The sequence below is a fragment of the Patiria miniata genome, unplaced genomic scaffold (genome assembly GCF_015706575.1).
Source record: "Patiria miniata isolate m_02_andy unplaced genomic scaffold, ASM1570657v1 HiC_scaffold_13, whole genome shotgun sequence".
NCBI lineage: Eukaryota > Metazoa > Echinodermata > Asteroidea > Valvatida > Asterinidae > Patiria > Patiria miniata.
Genome location: NW_024037051.1, coordinates 4,463,683 through 4,491,567, shown reverse-complemented (window position 1 = coordinate 4,491,567; position 27,885 = coordinate 4,463,683). Strand labels below are relative to the sequence as shown.

Below are 27,885 nucleotides of genomic sequence, written 5' to 3'. Positions count from 1 at the left end.
GTTATAACGCTTGCACGCACGTGGAAAGCTGAATCGCAGGCTAGGCGAAGATGCTACGTACGTGGGTACGTTCAATGCAACCATTTCCAGTTCATTTGTGCGTACATTGTATATGCGTTCGTTTCACGGAACCCACTTTGGCAGAATCTCGAGGGTTTGATACGGTAAAAAATTAAAATTAATTAGAATAGAAAACACATCAAAATGGGCGGCCTCGAGCCGGCCTCGACCGATTCGCCGAGGCCGGAAGGCTCCGAGGCCGAGGCCAAGGCCGAGGCCTTGCACCTCCGAGGCAAAGGCCGAGGCCGAGGCCATGAAAATCGGCCTCGAGGCCGAGGCCGGCCTCGAGACCTCCAACACTGGTTATTATCCTCGTCCAAGATGTTTAGATCGTGTAATCAATTGTAAGTTTATTGCGCAGCTGCGCAATAAATTTGTTGCGTAAGTCTTACACATGGCGTAAGTTACGTACTGTGTCATGAAATCTTCTGCAGAGCTACTGCTGTGTCTACGTCTACATTAGCCCAAGACAAGACATTTAGATGTAGCCTTGCTCTTGATCCGTGTGCATGGAAACTGCAAAAGATTTTTTTAGTTTGTAAAGCTGAGAGACAAGTCTTCAAAGATGTAAATTGTACAAACACGAACCAAAATATTCAATGAATCTTATATTTGTTTCCAAAGCTGTATTAACAGGCATGAGATTTTTCAGACGTTAGTCAGAAATCTGACCCTTTGAATGTAAGAAAAAGGCTTTAAAAAAGTAATGAAAAGCATCTTTCAGAAATTACATCCAGTTTTCAGCATTGTTTTTTTTTAAATTCATATACTCATCCTTTAAAAAAAAAAAAAACGGCTTATGTTGCAAACAATAATGTATGTGCAGGTTATTTACAAAATCAAAACGTAAAACACAATCACTGTATGTTTTGTAAAGTAATTTGTCAATCGAATGTAAATTTTTGGTCCGAGTTTGCAATTTTGACAACATGGCAAGTTTTGAGCGGAAAATGAGAAAAAAACTTTTTGGATTATGTCACAGTTGTCTGAATTTACTTTCCAATGAATTTGTGGGTAAAAGAAGTGATAGTCTGGTACCTCTATTGGCAGTACATGCTGTACTAGTGGACTGCTCACAAGGAACCAGGCACATCTGATTGCACGCTATGAAAGTTTTACTACCATTCACGCTTTGTACAAAATGTATTTTATTTCTGTGAATGTTCAATATTGGAAGAGTAGGGAAAAAAAAAAGTTAAGCAGATATTTATGCGGAGTACTTAGATAAGATTTGTCAAGAAAGTTTAGAACTTGCTGCATTTTTCTTGCCCAAGTAATGATTTGTGTAAAATTCAGTTGTAGAACAAATATATAATATATGAAGTAATCTGTACAAAGTAGGAATGTCACCAGTTGTATAATAAAATGTATAAGCGAAATTGTAGAATTTTTGTGTTTACTTTTTACCCATTTTTATTTTGAACTTTTTACGATTTGAGGGTGTAGTTATAACACAAATTTAGTTCAGGTGGCTATTACAGGTTTTTGAAAACTTTTGAAAAATTTTGATGTTTAAAGTACATAAATCATTGGGTTTTTTTTGCATTTTAATTTTGTTTGAAGCAACAAAATTGCTCAAAATCTTAAGAAGGGCGCAAAACAACTAACCTGTTGAAGTTTCAGCTCAGTGGATGCTTTACATTTTGAGAAAACAGAAGAAAAAAACTTAAGCACAAGTTTTCGGTCTTGGAAGTGGATTCTGTAGGTGGCGCTTCCAATTCAAAAGATGCCGTTTCATATTTAAATTGCACCCTCTCATGTACAATCACCAAGTCGGTACATGATGATGATTCGAGGTCCCAGTGGTTGGGTTCTCCTCACAGTTTTTAACAAATATCGTCAATTCTTAAAAAGTGTACACACTGTCACACTTAAAAAAACACCACTTTTAACAATTGCGTTCTTACAATGATATTTCAGACAGAACAATTTTACAAGATATTTGGCCAGCCCTATCTTCACTTTGTGCAAGGTTTTTAATCGCATTAAATCAGGACCAATGCTCCTCCAATGTACATACCTTTAAAGTCCACTTTTGGCAGCATTAATATGGTTTTATGCCTTTCAAATGTTACCAATCATCTTTAAAATTAAATATTAGAAAGTTTACACATAACAAAGACAACATTTGTATCAGCGAAAAAGAAGACAAGACACTGATAAGTTAGATTCACAAGTTACTGCGTGATTTTAATCTCAACACTGGTAACGTACAACTGAGTTTCATATAAATGTTGGACCAAATATACACAAAAGTATTCTCCAATATACATACATTGAAAGCACATTTTAAAATACAGAACAGTTCAAGCTTTTATAGATCTTATCCATGTCAGCCATGTATGAGGCCTTTGATTTAGACCCAAAAAATGAACAATGCCCATCCTTGTTGAACACGAGCACTGCCATCCATATATAAGATGGCTGTTACGCATACGATCATTTTTTTTAAACTGTATTTTAGTGATGAACTACACATTGTTGCTCAACTTTAACTCTCGCTTACAAGAAAAGACATCTGGAAAAGCAATCCGCCAAACATGTTTAGCTTGTCACATTCTGCCCCGGGGCGGAATCACTTAAGAGAAGGGATCAGGGAGGCACTTCTATTCTTGAGATGAGGGGCTTAAGGGGTGCCATGCCCTACACCAAGCAGTAATTGCACAGAGCTGTGGCGACTGTAAACAGGGATTAGGGAGAAATTGTTAGACCATAGCGTCATCTGGTTGCACAATTCCCATGCAGTGTGGGGGCTACATCACCCACAATGTTGCATTCCTAACCTAAGCCCACTAACCCCCCCCCCCCCAACCCTAGGGCATTGATAAGGGTTCTTACCGAGTTCCCAAATAACTTTGAAACTTTGATGGAGCTGTTTAGATCTCTGGGAAAACTGCCTGGTAGGCCAAAGATCGACCAAAATGAAGTAAAAGGCAATTCCAATCCGACTTGACAGGTGGATTGCTAAAAGGTCTGAAAGAAGCATTTTCTCACTAAGTAGCAGTTACTTGTGTTTATCACCCAACAGTGTGAATTCTTCAAGATTTGTGCACTCCAAATTGCTCAGGAGTAAGTGTGATTTCTATAACTACACTCCAAAAAAAATCACAATGCAAGCCAGGACAACCTGCGGTGTATTCTTGCGAAATGCTGACAACGTGGGCCAATTTCACAGAGCTCATAACAGACGGCATATAAAGGTTTATGCTAACTGTAGCAGTCCAGCAGAACAGTTGTGCTATGCTTAATTACTGATAACAGTCAGCGTCTCAGTGAAATGGACAGAAAATTGCATACTCAATAGTACCATGTAATTGGAAACCGATCAATGTACTTAAGATGTGATTTGTGGAGGATAGATGTAATGGTTTTGCAGACTTGATGATAAATTACATTCTTCTAATTCCCATCTGTGTTGAATACAAGGGTACATATGACATCGAGAGTTTTGCTGCTTTTTTACTCATTCATTCTGATTCAAAAAGTGTAAAATTTCTCATTTTCTCAATCATCCCTTTCTGTTGTATTTTTGGAAGATGTTCAAGATTTTTTTTAGATGTTCTTTGTACAGGCTTTGAATATCAAAGCTGATTATAATTTCAACTTTCAAAGACATTTTCAGGAATGGCTATTATATTCAAACAATACTAACCAAACAATGATCTCAAGTTTCATAGCGATCGTTACATGATTGCTCCATTCACAACACTTAAAACACGTCATTTGAATACAAAAATGCTTGAAAATGTAATTAAGTAAATACAGTAACTTTATAGTGCTAAAAAAGCACAAAAACACAGGGTGGGAAAATATGCAGAAATTCTTTTGGAAAGCAAATAGCAACAACAGAGCAACTTCAGCACTTTTCTTTAAAGCCTTAGGAAGCCTCAGCTAAGACTTGGCACACTAAATGAAAAGTTACATTTTCCTGTTACAGTAACATATTATTTTATTGATTTAAATGCATTTAAAATAAAAGAAAACAATAGGCTTCCCTTTGCTATTCATTCATGCTGTGTCTGATTGCTTAAAGCTAAACCCACAAAAAGTGTTCAACAGCAACAGGTTCTCAGCCAAAATGACATTTTGAGCCAATGAGCTCTGTGCACGAACAGAGAGGGCGCTTGTTTAAACACTTTCGAGAGCCCCATGGACAGGACACACAGCATGCACGTACAGGTTCCCGCGCGTATAGCACATGTTGCACTAAGCACACACGACTAATGTTATTACTGTGCAAAGAAAGCCATAGGGTCTTCACGTGAGCATTGGCAATGCGTTCAAATGTCTCTCCCAGTGGTCTCCCCCAGCTCTCCCTTTCTTGCCGTTGAGGGGGTACTTGTGCACGGAGCCCATACCATCCCAATGGATCGTCTTTGATTCATAAATCAATTTGCTCAGCAGCCATTACGCAATTCACAACAAGAGTTTGATATCTGTACAGAAATAGTTCCACTTTTCAAATGGTAGATAAGCACATCATATATAGTTATACAACAGACACACTGCTTAACTGACATAAAGTATGTTTAACAGCTTCACGAAAGAAACTCCTAATTAAAAAAAAAAAATATTGCTTCATAACGGCAGAGTAAAAGTTACATAACTTTGAACAGTAAGGCAATAAAACATGCCAACATCAATATGAATACATACAAAATAGTGTAATAGAGGTAAGAACTTAACTTTCATGTGGAAGCAACACACATTACATGAAACTTTGGTAAAGTGGATGGTTGGAAACTTATTTTAAAAGTCATTAAAAAAAAACAAGACAAGCTTAAAAAATGCAATCGCTTCCACATGTACTGTGAGGTTGTTTTGTTGAAAACTTGTTTTAAAAGTCAGTAAAAAAAACAAGACAAGCTTAAAAAATGCAATCGCATCCACATGTACTGTGAGGTTGTTTTGTTTTTTCAACCCCCCCCCCCCAACAGGGTAAAAAGTCAATTTTGATGGCAACAAATTCTTTCAAATGACCAAAACAACAATGACCAAAAAAGTGGGGGGAAAACGAGAAAAAAATTCCAATGCAGCACTAATCTCTAGTGATTTGAGACCAGGAGACACTGATGACCTTGATTGACCCCTCCTGTCATCGCTAGACTGATGGCACCTATTAAGGGTTGTGCTGGGGGGGTGTGCTGGGTGTGAGGTTTCCAGCAGGTTTGTGGGTTTGAGGGAAAGAAGCGTGTAATTGGACCAGAGATTTTGGGGATGGAATTACAAAACTAGAAGCTAGCAGTTTCTCATGAATAGTTAACGCTTGACATCATGAGGCATGTCAAAGTTTTAATGAAGAAAATAATTCACATTGTTGGAAAGGGAATCAAACTTAGCGTACATGCTCTTTCTTAAAAGAAATGGTGCCAACAATTTAATGTTCACAAAAATTAACATTACTGTTATTGCTTGAACATCAAATAAAAACCCTTTAATTATTTTACATGGGTGACCAAGTAGATAAACTTCTCACCCATTTTTGTAATGCTGAAGAAGGTAATTAATCACACATAGCTAAAAAAGGAAACAAACAATTAGTGTATGTTTTCCCCCTTAACAGGAAAGTATATACCTTGGTTTTGGTCAAGTTCTGTTAAAAGCATCACCATTCAACATCCATATTTCAGGTTACACAGGACAGATGTCTGGAGCATACACCCTGAGGCATCTTGACAAAATCTCCCAAGAGTTACACGCTAATGGGGTGCAACTCTTGCCAATCAATCAAGGCTACCGAGCCTTGAGGGGGGTGGGGGCTGGAAAGAAGAGAGTGGGGGGAGGTCAGACACGGTCAAGACCAGACTTGAGGCCTTTTGGCTCGGCGACCTTGGAAAACATGTCAATGTTGATGTCTTTCAAGTCGTTAGCTTCCTGGCCACCACTGGCTAGGCTGCCGTTGTCATTGGGCACTGAGTTGTACAGGTCGTTGTGATGTCGCGTGTGGTTGGTGTTGTTCATAGGATGCTGCGAGGATAAAGGATATGTGGCTTTCAATTAAGATGCAGTGACCTGTGTTGTAATTGCTGACATTTTGGTGAAGTTCAAGTATTTGGGGGGGGGGGGGAGGGAGTTCGGTGTGGCTTGTCTCAATGATCATGCTGGATACGCCGGTGCTACCAAATGGAATATCATCCCACATTCTTCAACTGTGAATCAGACTTCAACAATTAGGTGTGCCAGTTGATAAAAGGGAAACACTTAACAGTGTATGCACTGTTTTTTAAAGCCTTTTTTTGTTGCAATAAAGGTTCAAAGAATCACTGGAGTAAAATACTTCATTTATATAGCCACTCCCGGCAGCCCCAATGAACTTTGTGCATTCACAACAACTTTTCATCCACAGTTAAAAAGTCTACCATTTTCGAAGTGGACAAAATATATTTGATTTCCAATTTACTATATGCGCACAAGAGGACATTAACACACAAGAGTGGCAGCATCCACAATCGTGTTGCTACATCATTTCTCTTCAGTTTATTTTTTAACATGGTAACAATTCGTTCTCCTTTATATTTGATAAAATTGGACAGTGCAAGAATGCAAAAGATAAGTACCTCTTCTCCTGTCTCTCGTCCCCCGAATTGCCCTGTGGTTGTCTTCTCTGAGCGTCTACGATGAACCTGCAATACACCAAGCAGTCAGAATTACTTCAACATGTCATAACAGATGTCATGAGATACTGAGAATATGACGTGTAAATCTTCATAAACACCTGAGACAGTTTACCCATTTGTATTGGTCAAGGGCCCGTCATGTGGGTGGTCTTAACTGCCTTTTAAACACCAGTCAGTGATGCTGCACTTCACGCCACATGCGCTCAGTATGTGCCACAAGTGCCTAATTCAACCAGGTGCATGAGAATCAAAGTATATGATCTCCATATCAGGAAAATGAGATGTTGAGCAAACCAAAATGCATGTGACGTGCAGTACAGAAGTATGGAATGCCAAAGCCGCCTTCTATAGTTCGATTTCATTCCATAATCAATTTCATCATTCCATTCGGCGATTCCATCATTTCATTCGGCGATTCCCTCATTCCATTCGGCGATTTCATCATTCCATTCGGCGAGTCCATCATTCCAATAATCAATTTCATCATTCCATTCGGCGATTCCATGATTCCATTCGGCGATGTCATCATTCCATTCGGCGAGTCCATCATTCCATTTGGCGTTCATCCTTTCATTCGTCTATTTCGCATTTGATTTAGCCATTCTACATTTCATTCAGCAATTTCGCCCCGTTTGCACTTCACGCTATTCTGCATTTCGCATTTCATGCAGCTATTTCGCATTTTATGCAGCTATTTCACATTTCATTCGGTCCGGCAGCGTCCATCCGTACGGAAGCGTTAAAGGGATATAACACAAAGTAAAACCCCAAAAAAGTCATAATTAGGACTTATTATTAAGTCATTGTTATGACATATCTTATAATAATGACTTATTATTAAGTCATGACTTATATCTTATAATTAAGACTTAGTATTAAGTCATTATTATAACATATAAGTCATAAATAAGACTTAATAATAAGTCATAATTATGAGATATAAGTCATAATTATGATTTAACAATTACTAAGTCGTAATTATGACATATATCATAATTATGACTTAATAGTCATTATTATAACATATGTCATAACAACGACTTAATAATAAGTCATAATTAAGCCTTTTTTTACTTTGTCTTATATCCCTTTAACGCTTCCGTACGGATGGACGCTGCCAGACCGAATGAAATACGGAATAGCTGCATGAAATGCGAAATGGCTGCATGAAAAGCGAAATGCAGAATAGCATGAAGTGCAAAAGGGGCGAAATTGCTGAATGAAATGTGGAATGGCTAAATCAAATGCGAAATAGACGAATGAAAGGATGAACACCGAATGGAATGATGGAATCGCCGAATGGAATGATGAAATCGCCGAATGGAATGATCGAATTGCCGAATGGAATGATGAAATCGCCGAATGGAATAATGAAATTGATTATGGAATGAAATTGAACTATAGAAGGCGGCTTTGGCGTTCCATACAGAAGTAGCTTGAAAATTGAATTTTATTGTTGAACAAGACATTGTCAGATAAGTTTTCGACCATTTTTGTTATTGGCGACTGGGCCCTTAACCGGTTTGAAGCCAGATGTAATAGTGAACTATCACACTATTATTCCCTTATTTATAATATTATTTTGCTTAAAATTGGTTAAAAAGTTTTGAAGACATCAAAACTTACAGGTAACAGGTTCATCAATGACAAATTTTTTGTTAACAGTAAGACTATATATCTAAACTCTAAACTTCTGACAATAAACCAATGCTTAACAACATACATCTTGTCACCCAATCCACATTAGAATGTCCTTAAAAACGACAATTAAGTAAATTGCAGTTTTCAGTTTGGGAGGAAATATCCCCAGCAACTTCATTCGGAGGAAACCCAAGGAATAGCAAGCAAATTCACGCAATACACCAATACATCAAACGGGTACCCATATGTGGAATGACATAGAAAGGACCACCGGTGCCATTCCACCTTAACAGTTTCATTAATATCATATGAAAAAAATTTAACAACAGAAATCATCGAAGTTCAAGGGCTTTCCACCAACTATTCCCGGCAGCAATTTCTTTCCTTAGGTGCCTGCTGCAACTCGGCAGCTGCAACCCATCAGCTGCTCACTGTCAAAATCTCTCCAAAATCAAGAATCTCACAGAACCAGTTTTTATACAAAGGCAAGCAAAAATGCCATCCCAAAATAGGTCACTTAGGCTGTGAACTAGACTGGAAGCCCTGAGGCAAGGTTACTTGGGGCCTAACCCAGGAGAAAATAGAATCTGACACTAAGCCTTTTAAGTTTCGGTGTTGGATTTCAAGTTGAGAAACTGGATCTACTAGTCTCCGTAAGGACATTGATTCCATTGTAGTTGAGGGACCATCCAGGCCCTGGCGGAACAAACTAATCTCGACAACATTTGCAAAAATGTTTTCAGGTGGCAATGACAGAACGCAGAACCGCAGATTTATCTGACAAAATTAGAATAACTTTCCCAGAAATTGGATCTGACATCAAATACATTGCAAAGTGTAAATACAATGACATTGGCTGAACGGAATGTTGACAGCTGCAAACATGAAATATGCTCATGTACTTGTTGACATCTCTGTTCTTTCAACACCGTCAAGGGAAGGAATCTACATTTCAGGTATTTTAATCTGGCTGAAGTCGTATTTCCAAAATTGCAAACATGTTGCGTTGTCAAATCTAACCCACACTTTACATTTGAATGATTTAGAAAATCCTTTTGACCAAATTTATGACCAAACAACCAAACCAAGCAAAGTCTTCTCTTTTAGATATACTAGAGTATGAACTTTACATATTGGGATATTGATTTTATAAACACTGTATACTCAGTGCTGTCTGGAGACTTGCAAGACAAATTCGTAAGTTTAACTCAACAAGATTCGAACCCACGACCTCCTGCTTACTAGTGCAGATGTCTTACCAATTGACCACCGAGCTTACCGGGGTCGGCTGGCTGGTTCAAATCTGATATAGTAGCGGGTACCGCAATCAACAATTATAATAATAATACTAACTTGGGAGGCTAATCATCCTTACTCGCAGCTGAGAGCTGAATTGTGAAGGACGCAGCTACAACATAGTCGAACCGAAGGCATGTAAAGGCACCTTAAGCAGCCAGCCATATGACCCATGTATGACCACGGAGCACAGCCAGAGATCGAAAGTGTTTGAATTTTGCGGAGGGAGGAAAACCGGAGGGCCCGGAGAAAAAGCCCGTGGTGAGAGGCGAACACTCTACGGACTAGCCACCCATGCCAGAACAATTCTGTATGATGGAATTTTACATTGAGTTTGAACTTGGAAAATTTACCTTTTTGAAGCCAGAGAAAGTGACTGAACCCCTAGCATCTGAATGAACTAAATCTCACTTACTATAATGACGACGGTTCCGATGATAACAGCGATAATTAAGAACAGGCTTACGAGGACACACACAACCACCAGCACCACGTTGCTGATGACAGGAGCTCCGGGGCCTTCAGTTGGGGCTTCCACCTTCTCAAATTTGACAGATGATTGGTCAACAAAAAGAGCAGTCTCCTCAAAACGGAAGTAGTACGTCCCAGAATCCAGCTGCCCAATATAAAATTTACAGCAATTGAATATTTTTCATCGGTAGTAAAATGATTTTAAAGAGATGTTCTCTTCTTTAAAATGAAAAAGAATGTATATGTTTAGTTTTCACAAACACATTTTGCTGTTTGCTGGAAGCAGGAGTTCCCAATAGGTTACTTGTATTTCATTTCATTCTTGCAAATCTTTGTTTGAAAACCTGTTCAAGTGGTTGTGTTACTTTTTGCACAGGATCAAATACATTCAGTCTTCCATAAAATCTGGGAATTTTCTGGAATTTTCAATAGAATAAAATTCAGGTTTGAAAAATTTACATCGACTTGTCTGAGTCTGTACATGTATTCCTTTTAAATGACAGCACATGCAGAACTACCAATTATAAAATTGCGAGTGAAAAAAACACAATGGCAGTCAATCGTAGGAAAATACAACTGAATTATTACATAAGCTAATAAATTGGTTACTCCCAAAGGGAAAACAGGACACATGAACACAAAAAAATGAAGACACTGATTCAGGGTTTTGTTCAATAAGCCATTTTCGAGTTAAATTTAAATAAAATCTGGAATGCTGACTTAATGCAATGCTTTGTACGTTTTAACTTTGCATTCTCGTGACCAAAGAGACTGTTATACTATATCACGTGATTTGGGGCAAGCCTTATGCTAGCAACCCCCAGCTCCGGCATGGTCTGGTGTCTTTGTGACATTCTCACCCATTGTGAACAATGTATTGGTGCTGAGCGTCTCTTATTTAACTATGCAAGAGCTTGCCCCGAATCGTGTGATTAGCAACAGTGTCTTTGGTCTGGAGAATTCAAAGTTAAAATGTGCCAAGCATTCTGAGTAAGTCAGTGTGCCAGATGTTGTTTAAATGTATATCCCAAAGGGTAAGGGTGCAGGTTAATCGCAAATGGCTTATTCAATATTTACTTGCGAATAGGATTTGAATGTAGCATGTATGTTTAATTAATTATAAAATACGATGTTGTTGCCACTGTTAAATACAAACTGTCGATGAGCAAAATCACCTGCTGTATTGATTAAACACCTTGAGGCAATGACTAAGATGAATATTACATTAAGAAGATGTTATGTGAGCAATGGTTGTCATGGCGATATATTAATATTATAATTAACTTGTATAACTGTGTATGAATTGCTCACAGGAAGTAAAATGCACTCAGGTTACGAGTCTGTCCTTGGTCGGAGCGATAATATAAAGGATGTTGGTTTTTGGTATGAAATAAAGTTTTTGCTTTCACTGTGTTTATAACCAAGTAGAAAGGTATATTAAGTAAAGTAAAGCATGTCTGTTTAGCCTTGTTTTTTTTTTACATCAAAATGTCATAAATGTTGAATTCAAATATATTTTTAAAATTGTAAGCATCCAAAATTGTGGTTAATTGTTGACTGACATAAACCGTCCTCTTACCTTTGCTAACATTTGTGCTGCAACATCTTCAATGTTGAGATGTGACTCAAGGAGGGCAACCAGCTCAAACTCAACATGAATACTACCTGCCGATACCTGCACACAATTTGATAATTTAAATCATTTTTTTTTTTTTTTACTTGAGGGGTAAATCTTGATTTCTTGTTAAATGCCAACCAGAGATCTTCAAAGTTTCTCCACACATATATCATGTGTGGCCCAAGTAAATAAACCTGCTGCATAACCTTAGTTCAGAGACACAGTGCTTTTGAGACAGATAGAATGTCACAAAGACAATTAGTTATTGCATTTCCCAGATGTGTCCTTTGATTTTCTTCAATCATTTGAACTTAAATTGAGTCAGAAAAGTGTTAGATGCAAAGAGTCCAGCCAATATTCTAATTATAATCTTAAAACGAGCCGTTTCCCCAAAATGCAGTCAATTTTCACCAATGGGAAATTATAGCATTGTCTTTTCATTTCTTTCCTTTTGAACGATTAACACTGATTTAACGTTCCATAATACAACATGCGGTATTTTTTTATGTGAAGGAATTAAAAAAAAAAAAAAAAAATACTGGAGAAAGAACATACCATAAGGTTTGCGATCATGCTTTCTTCGATTGAAAATTCTGTTGCCAAGGCAGTTGTCAATGATCTGGAAAGTGAAAACATCAGAATTTAATTTGTTTAATAATAAATATTTTGAATAATACATTTTTTCTTCAATGTTTTCTTCCTTGGATGGTGATCATTTGGTTATATTTATAGATAACTTAATTTCAATCAATACTTTCATATCTTTTACCATGTCTTTTCATGGTTGTTTTTTTCAACAGTTCTGAATAAAAACCTCTGTCATTCATGCATATGATGCGTGTATTGTGTAAAGCCATTTTAATGAAAACATTTTCTATTTCATTTTCTAAATTCACAGTTTACATTTCATTTACCTTTTAAAGTTGTCTTCCTTGCCGCGCACAATTCCGTTGAAATCGGCAACAAAGTCAAACACTACTTGAATGGATCTGAGAATGAAAAAAAAAAAACCCATTGAAATGCCTAATTGAGGTTAAACAGTTTTATTTCCCTTTCTTCTTTTTGAAAGATGGGCTCTCTCAACAGAAAAATTGCCTTATTTGAAAATTTTTTGGTCACTGCGGAGGGGGGAGGGAGGGGCACCTCCGCACCCCCCTGGATCTTCCACTGACAACCTTTCAAATGATATGCTTATGATAGCAACATCTATGCATTACAAATGAACATGATTTTAGTGTGTAATTAATTCTCAAATTTGTTTTTGTCCATTCCTACCAAGACTACTTGAGTTACTTACCCACAGAATTTCTTTGTGCACAGCCACTCTCCCCCACGGCAATGACTGAAAGAAAATGATAAATTACCATGCGAATGATATAGCAATTGTGTTCTGTGCGCCAACATCTTCAGATTATGCATGAATACAGGACATCAGGTTTGAGGCAGTGTTTTTCCCCTCACTTTCCACCTCTCACTAAAAGAAATATGTGATTCAATGAAGACTGTTAGTTGCTTTCCCTGTGCTCTTCAACAAATTAATTATTTTGTCTTGATAACTTTTCAACTTGTATGTCTTATTCCAACGCCTGCAACACTCTGAAAAAGGGTTTTTTATTTTGACACAGAAAGACTCTGTGAGCAGACTGGCTCCAGTCCGTACATTATCGATACTGATTGTGGGGTGGGAACCAGTTAACCCCACAAGAATGGACTTGACCGCAAGCAATTCAAAATTTGTAACATATTAACTCAATATTTAAATGTGTCAATTTGGTGGAAGTCTCATTCAAAAGTGAATCACTTTTGTACTGCTTGAAAAAAAGCAATTTAGAAAAGGAAATGTTTTCAGGATGAAAGTCGAAAGTAGCACGGGGAATTCCGTAGTTGGTACAAATAGCCACATGTTTGTTTAGTTCTTTTTCAAACATGATGAAGCGCAACCAAAGGTCACCATTGTTACTATGTTCCTCTTTAAAATTGCAAAAAAGGTGAAACTATACATGTAGCTGTAAAAATCAGAGATGAAGCATTTGACCTTTCCATAAAGTCAATAATACTTCTGTACTAAGAAAAATAGCAATTACGTGTATGAAGTGCAATTTTCATACTAGGCAGGTTGACTCCAAACCAATCAATACAGAACAATCTGGGCACGCAATCAATTCTATCACGAAGGCCCCCTTCAATGGCGAAAGTAAGGTGCTAGCTATGGTTGAGATAATCCATGACAGGGCAGTGAGTGAATGTGCAGGGATCATGTGCCCGGATTTGTTTGATGTGTTTTGATCCTGTTTTATCTGCCTTATTATGGTAAACCAAAAATCATTTTTCATAGCAACAACTAATTTGATAACTAGTCTTGTAACACAAGCCTTAAAGGGAAAATACATCATTTGCAAACATCAAAAAATAAAACTACCAAATCATTTTGAAATACCTTGCTGGACTGTAAGTGAATGACAGTGTAAAGCATCCTGTAAAATCATGGCACCTGGTGTACTGTCATTTTCAAGAAAAGTGGTATTTTTGTATCAATTTCCAACGCTGATCGGCCGATCAGCGTTGGAAAAAAACTGGCTTTTTTTCAAATACTGGCCCCAGTTGACCATCGCACTTGTTTGCAATCGATTATACACCTATGAACGGGTACAAGCCAGCTAGACTGATTCCCTGACCTTACAATTCCCCAATATATGTAAACTGCTCTGTTTCTTCTTAAATGGAGTCAGGGAACCAGACTACAGGAAAATGATTGTTTTTCTTGGTTTTTATAGCATTTTCGAACCCAAAACCTCAAAAAAGTCAGTCTAACTATATTTGATATATATTTCCAACCCCCCAATTCCATCCATTTCTGAAAATTACAGCAAAAGCAAATGATGTATATTCCCTTTAACAGTTTGAGTCAAGGTGACAGATGATATAATGATTGTCTTGCTAATGTTAAATACGAAAGCATGATTTTTTCAGAAGTGTGGATCTTACCATCGGTTGCACTCGACATCTCTAACCTCACCATCATAGAATGTGTCACCATTATGAGAGCAGGCAGCTGTATTTGCAATGAGGATAGTTCCAAGGTTAATTTTAGCCATGTGTACTTCACAAATTTGAAAATCCAACAATTGCTGGAGCATGTGTTAGAGCTAAAATAAATGTTGATAGTATCCAAAAATGTGAATAGTATTCACTTCAGTCTGGCCAAAAGTGCTGATGATATGCAACCTAAAGAGCCACATTTTTCCAATGATGTCTTGCACTGCTTTTTAATCCAGTCACTTTATGGTATTCAGACATACTGTGCTTGTAAAATGTGAAATTTTTGAAGGCAGGGCTGCCTTAAATGCTCATTTTTTTCATTAACAATGCTCATTGACTGCTTATTCATAGGTCATCCTGTACATTATTAATAATAATAATATTTGAAAAGAGCTTTGCACTATTGCACTACAACTTTAACAACAGCTGTAGTAAGCACTAATGTCCGCTGGGCGAGTAACTCAATTACTCGAGTACTTTGTTCTACTTGTGGTTTTTCATCTACTCGAGTACTCATCCTAGCGCGAGTAGAAGCAGGCACTCGAGAGTAGCAATTTAGAGTTTAGGGTTCACATTCGTCCACAAAAATATTAAAAATTCAAGTAAATGACCCAAAATGTCGAACAGTAAGGATATCTCAGCGCTGAAGATTGTGGTGTGACTTGCACGCTATTTGCTTGTAAGTTACTTCCCGTCATACTAACGTATATCTCATTTTCTGCTTTTATGGGAATTTGGTTAACTACTCGCGAGCACTCGACTACTTGTGAGTAATATCTTTGAGAGTACTCAAGTAGAAATATCCACTACTCGCCCAGGCCTAGCACTAATGTCTTTGGAAGTATACCACTTGAAGATAAAATTTCAATGAGAGGAAATTAAAAGGTTCATATTGCAGCCATGATTATGGTGGGGGAACCTACTCGCCTTTGGCTGTGACCGAGCAAAAAAAGTGGCTCTTTTAGGTTTAAGATTTGTGTTTTGTTAATATTTAGAACTAATAACCAAGAGATACATGAAGTTTCTGCTAGTTACAATGACTTAATCAGTAACTTATGAAAGTTCATGGTTAATAGTGATTACAATTAACACTGGTTAGAAGAGAAGACAGTGCTAGTGCAAAGAAACAAAAGGGGCTTGGCCCCGTAAATGTCCACATAATTTTCTCACAAATTCGCGAACAATCAAATGGCTTTTTTTAATCCTCTGGGAAGCATTAAATCTGAAGTGTCATATCAGTTTACCCTATATGCTTTCTTGATTTGTAGTCCCAATACACTGTTTAAAAGCATTTTTTTTATATTTAAAGGTAGAGTACATATGTATATCATTTGCAGCTATCTAAAAAGTAACTGACAAAATTATTGTTGAAAAGCATACTTGGTTTAAAGATAGTAATGGCACTAAACTCCCTGTGAAATTATTCTTTCTGGCATGCTGTCATTTTGAAGAAAACAATGAAAGAAGGTTATTTCCAAAGATGTGTCTAAAGATGCATTTTTGGAAATTTCTGTTAGTAGTTTGTTTTTAATTCAGCAAAGCTGTGAATGGGTACGTGCAAGCGTTGACATGACGTACACGTGTGCCCGGTTGCTATAATTCATCAGTTCAGTGCGTAGCTGCAATCGGCTGAATAAGAACGTGTCCTGGACGCTAATTTGGGCGCAATTCAAAACATGACTCTGCAGCTTTTGAATTGAAATTGAGATCCTAGAATATTGTTTTCTTGAAATACACAGCATTTACTGAGCTTAAACTTTATCAGGTTAGTTGTTAGGCACCCTTCTTAAGATTTTGAGAACTTTTGTTGCTTCAAACGAAAATAAATGCACAAATGACAATACTCTAACTTTAATTTTTATTTTTTTGTTCAAAAAATTTGCTCTTTTTGTAGTGAACTTGACAACTTATTAATATAGTACATATACAACAAGACTTTCTTACACACCATGTAATTGTTGATCACATAATCTGGCCGTATACCCTGCATGGCAACGGCACATGTAGCCATTGGGGTCCTCGTCCGACGGTATGCAGTCACCATTCTTGCATGGATTAGGACTACAGAGATCTGAACAAACAAGACCAGGCAGAGAAGATTTACCATCTGGGGGATAAAATCTGGCATGGGAGTGCATTTGGTTCGAAAGGAAACTGCATCATTGTTGGTGTGCCTGCTGATCTCTCAGGGAAAGTCTTTGTCCCCTAGCAGCATACTTTACTGCAATAGTTTCCCCACACCAACTATAATTGTGTTAATTATAACTACTGTGTTGTTGCTGTTGTGATAAGCTGCTAACGAGCTACATGTACATATTCCCCTCAAGAAATTAAAAGGATCATGTCAAGCAGCTTACAGTGCATTGATGCTACAATGCAGGCACTACATACACTACCAGGCATCACCAGACCAATTTGTACGAGGTATGTTTTGCCAGTAGGTATAAGAATGATAGTTGTCGAAAAAATTATGGAGCTAGGGAAGGGGTTGCAGTGGCGGATCTAGGGGGGAGGTTGACTAAACCCCCTTCTTAAAGGGCCGTAGAAAAATAGGAAACCTATCTTGCAGTCATTTCAGGGATCAAAATTCCATGACTAATGACTAATTAAAGGACTCATTAATTACATTTCGCTGAAAATGTCCTTAGTGAATAAAATAAATTAAATTGTTTCATGTTGTGATTAAATTGTTTCATGTTGTGTTTTAAAATCCTGACAAAAATATAACCATGCCTTTGGTCTTGAAAAAAATATTCACACTATCACTTCAACTCACAAATAAGAAAAAGGATCATTCAAGCAAAGATTAAGATGCTTTAAAATACACTACAGCAAGCTCACCAGTGCACACACAGCAAAATGGGGTCAGCTTTGCATTAAAAAACATTCACCATCACTAAATCTTGGAATTTAAGATTGACTACATTTTATTGCTGACATTGCTCAGATTTGCAATGTCCATATTCAGACAGAAAAAAAAATTGAAAAGAATTCCTGATCATAAAACCACAAAATGAATGTGTGTGTCAAAGACTTTGTGATGACATCATTACCAAACCATTCAATTGTCAATATTACAAATACAACCCCTCATGTTGAATTCAGCTATGTTTTGTTTGGTCTGTTCAGGCCTATTTTTAGCCATTGTTATATCCAGGAACTTTAACATATCCACAACACACTGGTGTTTTGAAACCTTTCACAAATATGAAAGCAAGCAAAGTGAATACAAAATGTCTCACAAATGAATGAAGTTAAGAATCAATTCTAAACATCTGACTATTTAGTAAAGCCAGACTGTGTGAGATCCACTGGTCTTCAAATGATATACATGTATGATAACAGCTCAGATCAATCATCAAGGAAGTATTTCCCCTATGGGAGGGCAAATAAATCTGCAGTGTACATTTGTATTTCTCATTTCATTTCTCATTACTTTCAGAAGGTACTTCAATACTCAAAATCAACATCTGTTTCTTTCATTTCAATGTAGTCAATCATTTCCCAAAGTCATATTTGTCAGGCGTTCTGGCAAAATGAAATGGGTAGTGGAGAAATATTAAGAAAAAAACCCCGAATGGGGTTATTTTATTTTATTTTCAGATGTTTATTTTCAGATGTCTACTAGACAATACTTTAAAGAAGAAGGATAAAAATTGTGGAATAAAAGGGGTTGGTTGAAAGGACTTTCATTTTCACAACAGCAAACAGTATTGGAAGGAGAATTTAATTTTACTTCTTAATACAATTAATGTACTCGCAAAAAAATAGATGTTTCTGATATGTATGAATCGCCGACTGTAAAAAGCATGCTACAAAACTATTCTATTCATCTTCATTGCGTCTTACTCTATAAATTAACATGTCTTTCTTTTATCACACAGAAATCATTGACTAATTCTTTTCTCCTGTACTAAATATTTTAATGAAGAAGCACAATTAACAAACGATGAGGGATGTATAATTGGAAACATACCTCTGTCTTGACAAGTTTCTCCACTGAACCCAACGGGGCATATACAGACTTGCTGTTCATTCAGTGTGATGCAGGTACCATTGTTGTTGCATACATTAGTCATACATTTCACATCTGAGGAAGAGGTAAACATTAATGACTCTTAAAAGATAAAATAAACAGGCATGCAAATGACAAAAAGAGGAAATTCCATACCACACACTGCACTTTGTAGAATGTTTTTCAATTTGTAATGGCATTCATGAGAAGTAAAAAACCGGGAAAATCAGTGGATCTGAGGAAAAGTTGCATGCCCGAATAAAATGTTCAGTGCTGGGATGTAGTGGTAATAGGCAACCACATACATGTTCCCTTGAAGGTCCATTCAAATGGATCAGTTGTGGAATTTGTGAACTCTGCTTTCACAATCAGTCAATTTGTTGTAAATAACTTGAAATTGCTCACTTCGTAATGGGTACTGTCAAATAAGGCCAAAAAATGTAAAAATAGATTTAAAACACCCCCCCCATTTTTTTTTTAATTCAAGAAAATGTATGTTTCCAAAAATGGCTCTCTCGAGAATTCTATTTTGTCTAAAACTTGGAACCTTCAAGAAATCAAATTAACCAATTCTAGGAATAGATTGCACAATAATTTGTAAAGAAACTACAAATTTTTGTTGTGCAATAATCATTTTGGATTCTGACAATTGTCAGGTCATTTGTAACCTCACCTATCTGTATTTTAATATATTTGATATTCCCCCATGAATTTTCTCCAAAAAAATTTAAGACATAAAGGTTAAGACTGTCCCTGAAGCGAATTAACTGAAGCGAATTAACTGAACAAAATAAACATGTTTAATTTTGATTAACAATTCGAAATGAATCTCGGACTTGCTTGAAATTGATTTGTATTATACCTTCTTCACAGTTTTTGCCAGCGTATCCTATGGGGCAGACACAGCTGTAATTTCCGGGAGTGTTCTGGCACGAGGCGCTGTTGCGGCATGGATTACTCGTACATTCATCTAAATCAATTTCGCAGGTACTTCCACGCCACTGGGTCGGGCACATGCATGTGAACTGCTGCAGCCCTGTACTGACACAATCACCGCCATTACGGCAGGGATTGCTGAAACACGCTGTCTCCGGGACTGCAAACGAAAAGATAATTCTTGGAGTTTAGCTGGGGATGAGGAAGGGCTTATAAGTTATATCAAGCATTTCTATCTAATTTCCCCAAATTTGTCCCATCACTAAACTGTAAGTAGCTTTCACTCACAAACAAAGTTGAAAATGGGCGTTCTTTCCTTATACATGTAAATGCTACAAAATATAACATAAAATAGTGAGTTATGGTGATTCCTTTCCCTCCCCAAAAGAAGACCGCTTCTCAACCCCAACCCCACTCCCCTCAGCAAAAAACTATATGAAACACTAAATAGTGATATCATTTTGAAAATTAGAAACTCCAATTTGATATATAAATTGTTGCAACGACACAAAATAAGTGTAGGGGGAGATATTATTTTCTTCATGTGAAAACAGAAAATGTTGAGGAAATAAATCATTTTGGGGTAAAACCAACTAAATTAAATTTGGTATGGTGCTTAAATATACCTATAAGGTTTCAAAGCACTTTACTATTATAACAAGTATCCCAAGCACATATATTTACCAATACAGTTAACAAATTTATTATTTCACGCTTAAATCAATTCAGACTGAAATCAAATAAAGAACAAGTAAAACCCTCAACCTGAAGAATAATTTGGGTTAAAGTACCACATATAAGTGACATACTACATAGCACTACAAAATTATGTATGCAGGTACCAAATTATACCAAAAGTGATGTGCCCACTTATATGCTGAAGTTGTGAGGTTAGGTTGACTTTTCATATACCCAAAATGTATACCTGCTTTTAGTAGAGGCATTTTTCTGGAATCCGTGACCATGTTGCGGATACCTTTTTTTCTTGATGGTTTTGACAAATAAGACGAATTTAAAAAAAAAATAGCTCCTATACACCTCCCAAAAGTGACGGCAAACTTTTTTATAGCACTTTTTTTCAAAATGGCCGCCGACGCCATATTGAAATACATAAGTGGTATCTCGGGAACCAGATGAGCCATAACGCAACGATAAATGAGAAGTCGATTCCCACTTTTTCTGGCATGACAAATCTGCTAATATGGTATTCATTACGTTTCAGACCATCCTGACCTCAAAATTCAAAATGGCGGCTGGTAGCCATCTTGGAAAACAGCATCTATTATATCTCTGGAACCAAAGGAGCAAAATAGACATATAAGATGTTATTTTCAATTAATTCTGGCATTACAATCCATTAGAATGGTTCAGGGACTACTATGAGTATGACCTGCTATTTGAAGATGACTGCTGTCCGCCATCTTTCAAAACGTCAATCTGCAATTTTATCTCTTGCGCCAGAGGCTCTTGGTATGAGAAGCCATCCCATTTACATCCGCCACTACCTAACTTATTTGAGTGGTTATTTTGAGTTTTATCTTGATACCTATTTCTTTGTGTTATAACTTCTAACAATTCATTTTAAATTAATTTGTTTTACTGGCTTAAGTAAATTTGTTCTCCATTGCATGGTTTATTATTTACACATGTTCTGCCTTACACATAGTTGCCAAGGCCATTGCCAGGATTTTTTCCCCCAAAATCCCTATATTTTGTTGCATTTTCCCGACTGAACATTTTTCGAGGGTGGGCAGGGACATTTTCCCCCGCCCCCCCCCCACCCCTTAAAATTAACAACAATATGATTTTGCCCCTCTTTTTTCCCCCGCCCCTTTTTTTCCCCTTCTTTTTCCCCCCTTTTTTTGCTTGCCCCCCCCCAGTTGCAATTTGATTATTTTGATTGTTTATTTCGCATGCGATTGTAATGAATCTGTTGCTTATCATTCATCTGGTTAACAATTCGTTCATGTTCACTTCCTTGTGCTTAATTTTTTTTATTTATTTAATCAGCTGATTCATCTGTTTATTTATATTTTTGTTTCGATATCGTTTTTACTTCAATATTGATGCTTGGCTTTGATTTATGACTAGTTGCATGATTATTCATTTATGACATTTTCTATTTTCTCTAACCCTGACATCTACATTCATCCCATGTTCTCCGTTTGTGTTTGTACAATTGTTAGTCTGTTTCTGTAACTGTTGAGTTGACATTTTGGTTTTGTTTTGTCAAGGCATCTCCATATAAGCACCCGGCTTCGAAAGATGCCTGTATAATTGCCTACATAGCTACATGTTTGATCTTGTTTATAATATTATTTATTAAATGGCATTGTTTCATTGTACATGTATTATAAAACTTGTGGCATTGTGGGAATAAATGTTGATTGAATTGAAATTACATAACATTTTGAAGTCTTTGTCATGTGGGCCTTTGTAATTCATAAACATATAATGTAAAACCTAGATAAGAATTATGAAACAATAGTCACACACTCTGTAAAAACGAATTGCATTTTGAGTTGAAACGACAAAAGGATAATGTTTTTTTAGGTCACGATGGTCCGAAACGTAATGAATACCATTTTAGCAGATTTGTCCTGCCAGAAATAGTGGGAATCGACACCTCATTTATCATTATGGCTCATCTCAGTCATCTGGTCCCCGAGATATCACTTGTTACGTATTTCAATATGGCGTCGGCGGCCATTTTGAAAAAAAAGTGCTATAAAAAAGTTTGCCGTCACTTTTGGGAGGTGTATAGGTGCTATTTTTTCTTAAAATTGGTCCAATTTGTCAAATCCATCAAGAAAAAAAGGTATCCGCAACATGGTCACGGATTTCAGGAAAATGACTCTACTATTTTGAGTATGTCCCCAAATTTCGTTAAAAAGTGCCAACTTTTTTCAGAGGAAAATGCCTACCATGTTCAGAGGAATGTGTTTCACATCTTACACCACTATAATCCTCAGGACATCTACAGATGAAGGCATTTGGTAATGAAGTGCACATGCCTCCATTTTCACATGGATGACTGGCGCAAAAATCAGCCGGAGTGGGTTGCTGAACTACAGAAATGGAAAACACAACAGACTTCTTAAAATATTTGTAAATTGTCCATAACTTTTTGTTGGTTACATCTCATTTACATGATACAACTTAAATAACTTCTGTAAAAAAAATCCAGAATGATGTACATGTACATAAAGTTCAATTGAATTTAATTAATGTCTATTTCTGTAACATTCAAATAATTTACTGCAACATACTTTGAATTCATAACATGAGGGAATTTTATGATGCAACACTCATTACCTAATTCTCTCAATTATAAAAATATAAACAACTTAAAAATATTGTGCAAATGTCTTTCGTGCATATTATGTACACTGTTGACATTCATTGTCCGTGAACATAAATTTTTTATAAAAACTTTTGAAAACATTAGCCTACCTGTTGTCACGATTGACAGGCAAGAAAGCAGGCAAAACTCAATCACAAGCCGCTGTAATCTGACTTCCATCGTTTCGAATGTCTGGAAAATTACACCAAATCCAAAAAAATAAATTTGTAAAATATACAATCAGGACTTCTATATCAGTACACACGGTGTGTTATCTTTTTATCAGCATTCGTCATCGTTGTCTATCAATGCATGAATCATATGGCCCACTCGTAGCCAAAACATTACCACCAGATGTACCGTTGGAATTCCCAACAACTATTGTTCAAATTTGATCAACAGTTCATTGAACGGGTCGCTTTTTGTGGGATATTACAATTGAAGCGCCCACCATCACACACACAACCTCTCCCATTGTCAAGTTTTCAGGAAATGCGCCGAATAAATAATAGGCCTACTCCAAATATTCCAATCGAACTATGATCATGTTGACTGCCGGTTCGGCTCAGTCACATAAAAGTGTTTTGTAAAATGTGATAAGGAAGCTGAAATATGATTAAAGTTGATGAGGGTTTTACCCCCTGGTTTCAACCACGAAACTCGAAACCGTGCTTCATTTCCGTTTGACAATAAACTCCTAAAGTTTAATCACCGTCGTGACTTATACATCATCAAAGGGATCGGTGAAATGATGATTGATTTTGTACTGTATTTAATGTTATCGTAACCTAATACTACATTAACCCACAAACACAATTGCATGATTTCGTAATCGTTTTGAATGAGCACAAATACAACGGTCTTTTTTGGCAGATTAAACAAAATACAATTCCTTCCTCCATGATTTATATGGCAATCGCGAAAAATCAAACGCGGTTGAACAGACCCCGAAGATATTTTAAGTATAAAACACGCAAAAGAAACCTTGATATTAAGTGAAAACGTCCAGTTAATTTGTGTGAAACAACCTTTGTACAACAATCTTAACCAAAATTCCTGATAGGTTTTTTTTCGGTGGTTGAGTCCACAATTCACGCACATCAATTTCCGTTACAAAAAAATAACAGTACTTGCGAAAATGGCCTGGAAAATCGGGAACAACTAAACCACCAAGAAATAAAGTCCTGCGAGTTAACTTTGGCTGCGGGCACTTTTGGCACTCTTTCCGGCCGCGTGGGTAGTGATGAAAAACATGACTTTGACAATGACCGATGAAGGAGTCTACAGAGAGCGGGATTTTCCTGGGATTTCACCCGGGCATGAGCCCGCAGATTCCACCCGATACGGCCCCGGCTATGGTAGCTCCTGTGCATGCTGTGGTTTCTCTTCAACTCATTTCACGAGCACTTAAATCTATCAATCAGCAACTACCGCATTCCCTGGGTACGCATGTTTTCGGCGCTCAGACAAATTTTTATTACCTCACTACAGCGCTTTTCGTCGTAAATAACCTGGGTTTTGTTTCAACTCAGTGGAACTCCGTGTGTGTGTGTGTACACGACAATTACCTGTCACATACATTGCGTTGCGATACAAGAATGAAGCTCCATGATACCAGTTTGGGGTGTAGGCCCCACTCCTTTTATAAACTCGAACTTTATTTCAAAAAAATGCTTGACGATGCGTGTTGAGCAACAACACCCCACCCAAACACGAGGTTTAAGAGATATCAAAATCAAACATCCTTCTCGAACGATTGAAATTTTAATGCACTTGGTATAAAATTTTATCGTATGGACTGAAATCCCGTTTTTGGATATTCCACAAATATCTGACTATATATGGTAACCTCGCCATTCCTGTATTAATTTGTCTCGTACCCTCAATATGTAAGACGTACCAGCTAAAACCATTAGCATACCATGGAGATTTTTTTGGGGGGAAGACTTTCAATTAATGCATTACCAACATGATGTAGATGGTGAGGGTTTTAAAAAGAACTATTTTGAGCATTTGAATGCTGCAATGACTGCTAAAGTACTTCCGACACGTCTGCTATTAATGAGCATAACAGGCAATTTTATGCCGAAGTGTAGCCATTCCACAAACACTTCGCGTTTATTGTTAAAACATCTGATGGAAGCAGGTCATTCATTTGAAACCCGGAAGGTCTTCAAAACGTGAATACATGTACTTCGTTTGCACCATTTTAGCTCCAAAAGGTTGAAAGTCCCTGGATGATTTTCACCACAAACAACTTAGGGAAGTGTGGCTCGATAGTTTGGCCGATAATTTGGTACAGTTCATCATTGATAAATGATGGATTTTTATTTACCCAAAAGGGTTGTCAGGATGTCATTAGTTCCACATCGTTGTATTTCCCGACACACAAACAGAAAGAGGCAGACGATCCACGACAACGCCAGACAGCCCAAGGTCCTTCATCACAATAAGTGTCGTCATAAAAATGGGTTGAAGCCTCATAAAAACGGGTCAAAATGCAGTTATTGTCAAGTGATAAGATTCGAAGATTTGCGTGGTGAAGTCAGCAGTAAGAGTAAGAATTTCTTATTTTCATGAAGCGATTTCATCTGGTCTAAATCCCACGTCGATTGCACATCAGCTCAACAAAGATTCGATAATTTGGCAGATAACGGGCGGCGGCAACCCCGAATGTTCTTGTCGAAATGTCCACTTTTATAGTGCAGTGGAAACTTGATAGGGGAGGGGCTTTGGAGCTGGACTATGACAGGTGAATTGTGGCCGGTCTCTGTTTAATGATCTGATTTCACATTTTGTCTGACTTTTAGAAAGCCCAGGCCTACTTGATTTTGACCTTGCATGCAGTGCAGGGAACTAGCCTAATGATACTCGCTGATTTCGCAAACCGATTTAGCTTTGCCATTGTCAGACGTCAACGCCAGATAGTTACGTGTACGGAAGGCCATCATTGACCGTGACCGAAAAAAAGTGGGAAGATCCCGTAGAGCTATATTAAATTATCCTCGTACATGTAACCATGGGTATTTCCGGATCTAATGGTGTCCTTTGGCGAACTTTTCATAAGGCTGCCGTCAGGCCTGGGCTAAAAATACAGGACTTGATGTTTTAACGCATTGCAATAATCCACGAATGATCGTCGTCATCATTACTATAACTAGAAGGTAATTAGCTCCATGCTTTCGCGTGCAATTCTGCTGTTTCGCATTTTACAATGCGCATCATAAAACTTGTCAACACCGCAGGCGGGGCCTCGATGTAATGTTATGTGTCATACTCAAACATAAAGCTGCCTTTCGAATATTATTTACAAGTGCCTCACATCACAGTTTTTATTATAAACATCCAGGCCGAACGTTTCCGTAACTCACATTACTGATACTATAGAAACGTTGTCAATAATGACGCCCTAGGAATTGGAACTTTCATTTGGTTATGACTTGCCTTAAAATACAAACGGGAACTATAAAACCACAAGTCATGATGGAAATCCGACGCCTTCTTCCTCAATTGGCCACACGACTATTAATAGTTTACGTAAGAATTAAACCACCAAGCACGCCACACCAATTCATGTTTCCCTTTCCGAAACCTAACCAAAATATTGAGCAATCAACAAAATGGTCGATGGGCAATCAGGAACGAACTTTGCCTTTACCAAACTCTAGAATGTTGCATTTTAAGGGAAGTAAATCGAGGAAAGAAATAACAATTCTTATCAAATCGTTAACTTGTACCATTGAGGAAGGAATTCGATAACGACTGATTCGGTAGGCCTATTTCCCTTTTCCCGTTTTTTTTCTGTTCATCTACATTATCTCAGATGCATCTCTTGAAGCAGCTGCAGTTTTACAAATTAATATTAGCAAACATACCGTGCAAGATGCTTTCACAGAATATTTAAATCCTTCGGAGAAGGCTTGAGCATACATCATTACTGGCCTATGTCCTTGACTTGCCCGATAATACGTGCTATGAACACACCCTCCCTTTCAATTTTGAAAGAAAAAGCCAATGAAAAGACAACACAGCTTGAGACATCTCTTCATCACGAAAATGATTAAGGAGCATCGCGTATTGACTCCAGATTGATGTCTCCATTACAGCAGGGTACAGTGTATTCCTAATTTAGCCGATGGCACACACGACCACATCACCATGTTGACACAAATGACGATACCGGACTAATATAGCGATACCATAAATAAGGCTCGTATATCTGTACGTGCCGATAAACTCACCTGTCGTTAATTCACAGTGCTTTGTCACTGCATCCGCAGGATCGTCTTCAGTTGATGCAGATTATTTCTCAAACGCAGGGCTTCCCTTGAGTAGAATTATGTGATGAGTGGGATGCGAGCAGGTATCCCGAATGAGGCATAAATTCTCCAGAGTTTCCCGGTGTAGACCGCGGATGGATGACCGTGTAAATATCAGAGTGCACTCCTCGTCTGTGCCTTACGAGGAAAAGTTCAATCGATTCGGCAGACTAGCCTGCGTTTTATTATGACCCATCGTGTGGTAGGCCTACTCGAGAAATTCTGGTAGGTTTTCCGGCAATCATTGACTTGCTGGCCCTCAGTGAACTTGTACTTTGGCCAGCCGCATGTGATTACATTTAGTCACTTAGTAAACAGGTGATTTCAGGAATAATGAATGTCATGACTCGTACGGTCGTACCTTGCATACCAATTCACATCCCGGACTTTCGTCAGGACAAAACCACTGACCCGAATGCAGTATACGCCGACGTGCATCGCCCATGGGATTACGCTTAAATATTGGCTTTACGGCTGGACTACTAGTCTCCGTACAGCCGTGTGTGAGTCATTCACCAACAAAAGGAGTA

The 27,885-nt window shown here is 37.6% G+C and overlaps 1 protein-coding gene across 2 annotated transcripts; it reads right to left on the bottom strand.

Annotated features, from left to right (window-relative positions):
- Positions 1 to 2,227: 2,227 nt before the first annotated feature.
- Positions 2,228 to 27,839, bottom strand: LOC119720486 (protein jagged-1a-like). Of its 2 annotated transcripts, none has more exons than XM_038190179.1 (14): positions 27,278 to 27,839; positions 23,147 to 23,228; positions 22,618 to 22,761; positions 19,620 to 19,853; positions 18,719 to 18,832; positions 16,691 to 16,813; positions 14,689 to 14,755; positions 13,001 to 13,045; positions 12,618 to 12,692; positions 12,259 to 12,322; positions 11,665 to 11,760; positions 10,030 to 10,230; positions 6,618 to 6,683; positions 2,228 to 6,027 (listed from the first exon to the last, which is right to left on the bottom strand). In XM_038190179.1, exons 2-14 carry the CDS (start codon positions 23,214 to 23,216, stop codon positions 5,845 to 5,847), a joined length of 1,482 nt encoding a protein of 493 aa, XP_038046107.1. In that variant the 5' UTR covers positions 23,217 to 23,228; positions 27,278 to 27,839; the 3' UTR covers positions 2,228 to 5,844. The 2 variants fall into 2 exon arrangements, with proteins under 2 accessions (XP_038046107.1, XP_038046100.1); XM_038190172.1 differs by lacking the exon at positions 27,278 to 27,839 and adding an exon at positions 24,167 to 24,424.
- Positions 27,840 to 27,885: the final 46 nt, after the last annotated feature.